This window comes from Lathyrus oleraceus, chromosome 3 (genome assembly GCF_024323335.1).
Source record: "Lathyrus oleraceus cultivar Zhongwan6 chromosome 3, CAAS_Psat_ZW6_1.0, whole genome shotgun sequence".
In the NCBI taxonomy this organism is placed as follows: Eukaryota; Viridiplantae; Streptophyta; class Magnoliopsida; order Fabales; family Fabaceae; genus Lathyrus; species Lathyrus oleraceus.
In genome coordinates, this window is record NC_066581.1 from 71,875,678 (window position 1) to 71,883,407 (window position 7,730).

At 44.5% G+C, this 7,730-nt stretch overlaps 1 protein-coding gene across 1 annotated transcript; it reads left to right on the forward strand.

The window, feature by feature from the left end:
- Positions 1-2,015: 2,015 nt before the first annotated feature.
- On the forward strand, positions 2,016-2,900 carry LOC127129725 (uncharacterized). The gene has a single exon (XM_051058857.1). It carries the CDS (start codon positions 2,016-2,018, stop codon positions 2,898-2,900), a length of 885 nt encoding a protein of 294 aa, XP_050914814.1.
- Positions 2,901-7,730: the final 4,830 nt, after the last annotated feature.

Genomic DNA, 7,730 nt, shown 5'->3' on the forward strand with positions numbered 1-7,730 from the left:
TAGCTCTTTTGCTTAGCTTTCGAACGACTAGTAGCACACTTGGATTTGATACTCCTAGCTCTAGTTATGAATTTATTCGTGCAGACTGCTAATCTTGAGAATAAACTGCGGAAAACAAATAAGTGTAAAAATAAGATAAATTATAAAAACACATTAAAAGGGAAAAATAACCAAACTAAAACATGGAAATGCATAAGTATAAATATAGAAGAATGTGCATCAAAATGCACTGATCAATACTTTTTCTCTTTGATCTCAAATTGTTTGTTCCCCAGCAAGTGATATATGTTTCCTTGTGCCAATCAATACTTCCTTTGGGATTCCATATTCACCCTTTTAGGACGCTTAATGAAAAGTCTGCTTTTGTACCTAAAGTTGTTTGGCTTGTACCCAGACATTTAATTCCTTCTTTTTCGGCCAACCATATAGTGATACCATGTCTTAGACCCCCCACTTGTGGTTCATGCCACCTTTCCCTCTATGGTACAAATTCCATTTCTCCTATGGATTCCAATATACCTTGACTTTTGGTTTCAAACTAAACCTCTTCAGTCACTTGTCACCAGATACTCTATTCCGTGACTTCGGTCACTTCACTCCATTCATTTCCATGATACCTTCATACTCTGCCTTCACTCACTTCATGTGATATACCTATTATTTGAGCCAAATACACTATACCTTTTTGCTCCATCTTATACCCCTTTTTTGTGAACCAAGAGCTGATTTGTTTGTCTTGCCAGACCTTGTAGCTTAGACAAACATCCCCTTACTTACTTTGCAGCCGTGTGTAGGCAACCCTTTCTTTTCGGTTATTCCAATATGGTGATACCATGTCTTAGACCCCTCACTTGTTGGTTCATACCAGTTTTACTCTTGGGTTCACATTTTTACCCCTTGTTGGAGTTCAAATCATATAATCCTTTGGTTCAGACCATACTTTCTATCACAATTCTTTTCATCTCCCGCCTCTAGTTCTTCGAACTACGAAGCTCTAAAGTCCTCATTGCACTATGAGGATACGTAGGCATGAGGGCCCTAATCCTCACCGAGCACTTTATCTATTTCCCTTCCTTTCCCCTTATTCTTTTTTGCGAGTAATCTTTAGATATCACACCTATTTGAGCAAGAACAATCAAAATGTTCCCATGGAGTACCATGGATGTTTGGGGTGCTAATACCTTCCCCTTGCATAACCGACTTCTTTACCCAATATATCTCTTTCCCCCGGGTTTTATCGATGTTTTCCCTTCCCTTTGGGGATAAATAAAGTTCGATGGCGACTCTGTTGTATGTTCGAGCGTGCGATGTGTTCAGGTATATTTCCGCTAGCTTCAGCTGGCGACTCTGCTGGGACTACTTCGTTACTGGGAGTATTTCCTAGTCTCTAAAAGGAGTCAAGCCTAGTTTAGGTTGTTCCCTCGCTAGTTTAGGTGCTTACCTTATAGCTTTACTCGCTTTTATTTATCACATTTCTTATTCGCTTTATATTATGGATATATCTGTTACATTATTGTTAGGATGTGTTAGACTACATGAGAGGAAAGCTCTATACCCGTGCTTAGTATACACATAGGTTAGTCTCGTGGATAGTCGTGTACACCTGCGTTTCGTGCGTTGGGTGTCACGAGAACCACACCCAGACTAGATTCACTTGGAAGTACTTTTGTCCTGTGAGTATTCACTATGGTAGGGTATTTTCATTTCAAGTCGATGACTCTGGGAGACCTTCTAGGGACCACCTTGGAGCATAGTCCACACCTGTGAGGGGGATATGGGTTTTATTGCAGGAAACCATAGACTCTCCCTACCTTGATGCTCATGTTACGTCAAACTTGTGAACTAACAACATGTGGCACTTATAGATATTCTAGAACTTGCCAGAGTTTCGAGTCCATGTGACTTATTATCATCTCATCATTGCATTATCATTCATCATGACCAATTTTTGCATATGCATGTCTTTTCCAGGAATCCAAGAGTCCAGTCTATTTACCAAGAAATTGAAGCGACGCATGAATCCCGAGAGAAAGAGCATCCATAATTACAAGTTTGCGGAACCTCAGTTGGCTGTATTGAGAGGAATTGGGGCACGTTTAGACCTGACTCACAAAGACGCCTTCAAGGAAGCGTATGGTAACCTTCTGGGTATTCTGAACACCGAGGTCAACATCACCGTTGTGCACACCTTGGTGCAGTTCTACGATCCACCACTAAGGTGCTTTACTTTCCAAGATTACCAGCTAGCGTCGACATTGGAAGAGTACTCTCATATTCTGGGTATTAGGATTAAGAACCAAGTGCCCTACATCCGCACTAAGGAACTTCCTGAACATCGAGATCTTGATGAAGCTCTACATATGGGAAAGAAGGAAATAGAATTGAACCTGAAGCCAAAGGGTGGAATCCATGGCTTCACCTCTAAGTTTCTCGTAGACAAAGCTATCACCTTCGCTGAAGCTGGGAGTTGGACGACCTTCAACGCCCATCTAGCTTTACTCATCTATGGGATTGTCCTGTTTCCGAATATGGAGGAGTTCGTAGACTTGGTTGCTATTCACATCTTCTTGACTCAAAATCCGATTCCCACCCTTCTTGCTGATACTTACTATTCAATCCATGTGAGGACCCAAAAGAAGAAAGGGACTATTGCCTGTTGCACCCCTTTGCTGTATAGATGGTTTATCTCGCATCTACCCAACAAAGGTCCTTTCTTTGAGAACAAAGATAATTTGAAATGGTCCCAGCGGATCATGTCCTTAAAAGCCGAAGACATCCCTTGGTATTCTCAAGTATACAATGGTGTAAAGCTCATCCTCAATTGTGGGGATTTTCCTAATGTACCTCTTCTTGGTACAAAAGGAGGGATCAACTACAACCCGAGGTTAGCATTGCGATAACTTGGACACCCTGTGGTAGAGAAGCCTGATCTCGAAAGTATGGAGGGTTTTGTTTTATACGAAGGGGTCGAAGAACCAGAGTTGATCAAGAAGATTGTCAATGCTTAGGGGTCGATTTGTCCTCAAGGAAGAGCAGAGATGGGTAAGAAGAACTGTATCGCTAAGGAAGCTTACACCAGTTGGGTCAAGAGCAGAGTTAGTGAGGTCTTGTTTCCGTTCCCGCCCGAACTATCCATGAACCTCCAACCTCCTGAGCCAGAGAACCAGCCAAATTCTAAAGTAGATGAATTGAAGAAGGTTATCAAGACCATAGAGAAAGAGAATTCCGATCTCAAATCTAAGCTTGCTAAGATCTCATTGGAGAAAGAAACCTTGAAATTCAATCTGAATCAAAAGAGAGACTGAGTTCGTCAAGCAGATGATGAGGTATAGACATAGGTCCTCAAAAGACTCAAAGTGGGTGACACCCTCAAAGGGACTTATGCCAGCCTGACAACCAAAAAGAAGCAGTTAGCCGAAGCCCAATACCGAGCTGGTAAAGCAGAACTAGAACACATGGAGCAAATGAAGAAACTTCAAAGCCTGCTAGAAACTTATAAGAGAGAGTTGAAGGATGAGAGAAGTCGCAACAAACATCTAGAAGTTACCCTTCGCCAAAACTAATACAAGTTGAATCAGAGAATAGAAGAGATCCAAGAGTTGAAGGGACAATCACATGGGAACTTGAAAGACAGTAACATACAGTTGAACAAGCATCCTGAAGACCCCTCCAACCGAGGGAAGACAGTTGTGAACAACATTCCAAGCAAGCCAGATCACAACTCTCCACCGGAAGGGAGTGCGATATTGGGAAAGTGGGGCGCCTGCCTGTCTCCCAAATCTCATGCCTATTATGAAAAGTTGTTATCCAATTACTTCTAGTCACTTGTAACTCAGTAGATTGAGGTATGATGGGACTAATGTGACCTTCTTGTAGCTGATGGGCATTTCCTTGATGTACTTGCATTCTGCTTTATCGACATTGAATAAAAGAGTTTCTCGATTATTGGCTTCATAAACTGTCTCTCTTTATTCGCTTTATAATTGCTTGTGTTAAATGTGTAAACTCGCGGATTCCCTGGAATTGTTCCCTTTATAATAATAATAATAATGATGATGAATGCACATATCAAATCTTTTTGCATACATACATGCATCCACGCATTTACTTGCAAAAAGCCGTCAGAAAACAAAATGCTTACACTCGCCGTTTTGCCGCAGCAACAACGACGACTCGTCATCCATACTACACACGTTCCAATAAATCCAGAATCATGGCCGAATACGAAGCTAACAATGCTGCCGTCCATGAATCCCTTGCCCGGGTGCAAGGTGAGATGAACCTATTCAGGGGGAACATGGAGACCATCCTCGAGATCCTCCAATCTCAGAGGAACCTTGCCTCTGCTGCTGCCAACGTCAGCCGTGCTGCTGGGGTGACCATTCCTGACGCTGCTACTGGCACTACCGTCGACACTCCGGCAGAAACTGTGGTGCCTAACTCTGGGAACCGTCAGGTGGTCCCCACGGACTCTGCTAGGCTTGCTGTTGCCTACCCGTGGGGAATTCCCCCACACCTTGCTGCTAGTCTCGCCAGTGGGGGAGCTTTCTTCCCTCACTCGACTCTTGCTGCCGCTGCTGCTGCTGGGAAGACTGGTTTCTCGTGGGCTCTCCCCACTCTCCAAGTTACTTCGGTTAATGCTGCTGAACCGGACGACAACCAGGGTCAGGCCACTGACGACCTCCATAATGATGAAGAGGACTACCGAGGCCCACGCCTCCACTTTCAGCTTCCCAATCAAACTGCTCAAGCTGCGAGCACTGGTCAGGTTCCGACCTTTCCCTTTGGTTACCCAGGGGAAACCTCCGTGCCCATGATGACATACCCTGCATCCCAGTACATGCAGACAAGGGCACCTCAGGGCCCCAATGCTTAACCTGGAATGCAATACTTTCAGCCTGCTACCGCTGCTCAGACCGTGCCACCGGGTTTCTCCTACCCGCCACATATATGGTTCATCCCAAACATGCCCACATCGATTGCTCCCGAAGCTTCTCGATCGGCCAGTCAGGTCGCCCCTCCCGCTGTTGATCCGGCTAGACCTATGGATTACCATCTCTTGGACAACAGAATAAGGGTCATTAAGGGTTTCTCTTCCTTTGGCATAGATGCTCGAGACCTCTGCTTGGTCCCGAACGTGGTGTTACCCAAGAAATTCAAGGTGCCTGACCTTCCCAAATACAAAGGCCTTAGTTGTCCCCGCATTCACCTCACTATGTACTGCAGGAAGATGGCTTCACATATTGATAATGACAACCTCTTGATTCATTGCTTCCAAGATAGCTTGGCTGGGGCCTCCTTGGATTGGTACATGAGTATGGAGCGTTCGAAGATCCGGTCATAGATGGACCTCTTCGAGGCATTCTTGAAATAGTATAAGTACAACCTTGACATGGCTCCGACAAGGCTTCAATTACAAAATTAGTTGCAAAGATCTAATGAAACCTTCAAGGAATATGCTCAACATTGGCGCGAAATGGCGTCTAGGGTTCGACCAACATTATCTGACAACGAGTTGGTGGACATCTTCATGGGTACGCTGCAAGGGCTGTATTTTGAAAAGATGATTGGTAGTTCATTAACAAATTTTGCTGACATGGTTACTATTGGGGAACATGTTAAGAGTGGGCTGAAATCTGGGAAAATAACAGACACGACCACACAGCAGACAACCAACAAGAAACCGCATGGGGGCTTCGCTAAAAGGAAGGAGGGGGAGGCAAACACTGTAATGGCGAAGGCTCGCCCCCGATATCAATTTCTGATGGCCTCTATGCCGTATTATCCGTATCCATATGTCGTCGCAGCTCAATACCAACAACCGCCTTTCCAGTATCAACCACAAAGAAGCAATCAACAATCAGCTCCTACCTAGAAAGATCAGAATCAACAATACAACCGTGACAATAGAGGGTAGAGTCAGGGGCAGAATAATAGAGGAAATTATGGCAGACGCACTCAGTATGACAAGATCCCAGTGCCATATGCTGACTTGGTACCATATTTGATCCATGTGGGGGCTATTGTGCCAAAAGAAATTCCCCAGGTTGTTCCACCTTATCATCATAAACATAACCCTAACGCCTCATGCGCCTACCATGCCGGCCATGTGGGACATTCCATCAAAGATTGTTGGTCGTTAAAGAACAAAATGCAAGACTTGATTGATAGAAAGATCTTGACCTTCTCGGAGGAAAAGCCGAACGTAAAAACGAACCCCCTACCTAATCATGATGGTCCCACGGTCAGTGTCGTCATTGAAGAAGAATCCACAGAACCTGTGAAGTGGGTCGATGAGGTGAAAACTCCGTTATCCATTGTGTTGAGAAAACTGGAAGAGTTTAGGTTTCTGGAAGGGGTGCATAATGACTGCTCGGTGTGCGAGTTTAATCCGGATGGTTGCAAGCAGTTGAGAGGATGTGTGCAAGAATTGATGGATCAAGGGTTAATACAATTCTCCAAGTCCAAAGTAGCAGAAGAGGTGGCAGTAATCGAGCCAATAACAATAGTATACAGGAAAAATAAAGTTGAAGCTCCCCCCAGGAGGATTTAGCCGATTCATTTCCGTGTTCCCACTCCGTTTCCGTATCAGAATACCAAGGCAGTACCTTGGAATTATGAGACCACAATGTATTTGGGAGGAAAAGAAATCCGCATTCCTGATATAGAAATCGTCAATATTGCTGGGGTGGGAGGCATGACTCGAAGCGGATGTGTATTCGCTCCTAAATACACTCCCACGGTGTCTCCAGCACCCACAGTTATCTCTCCTAAAGAGAAGGCAACTCCTACGCCGACTCTGCAGGTAGGGGCAACTATACTCGCCACTCCGACCATGACGATTGCTCCGGTGTTGATGAAGGTTACTGACAACAATAAAGCTGCCGAGGCCGAAGCATCCAAGGGTAAGGAGCCGATGGTTGAGAAAGAACAGTTTGAAGATCACAAGAAGAGTATCACTTTCGAGGAAAGTTAGGAATTCCTCAAACTGATAAAGAAGAGTGACTTCAAGATTATTCACCAGTTGAACCAAATGCCCTTCAAAATATCAATTTTGTCTTTGCTGTTGAGTTCTAAGGCTCACCGCAAAGCATTGTTGAAAGTTCTAAATACCGCTCACGTGATGCAAGATATCACGGTCGATCAATTTGACGACGTGGTTGCCAACATCACCGCCAGTAGGTATCTGGGATTTAATGAAGTAGAGCTACCTCCTGAGGGAAAGGCCCATAATAAAGCACTACATATTTCGGTCACATGTACTGACTCTCTCTTATCCCGAGTCCTCGTTGATACTGGATCCTCGCTTAACGTACTGCCAAAGTCCATATTAAGCTAGTTACAGTTCAAGCGGCCTGAAATGAGAACCAGTGCATTGATCGTTAGATCTTTCGACGGTTCCCGAAGGCAGGTAATCGGGGAGGTTGATTTGCCTATCTGTGTTGGACCACACCAGTTCGACATCACATTCCAAGTCATGGACATCAACCCAGCCTACAATTATCTGTTGGGTAGACCATGGATTCATACCGCTGGGGCAGTCACTTCTACTTTGCACCAGAAGCTGAAGTACTTGATAGATGACAAACTGGTAATTGTGTGTGAGGAAGAAGATTTGTTTGTCAGTGAACTCTCCTCCTTCAGATATGTTGAAACAAACGAGGGGATCGTCGAGGTTCCGCTCCAATGTCTAGAATTTGAAGATGTCAGTTCCGCATCAGCCAACAACA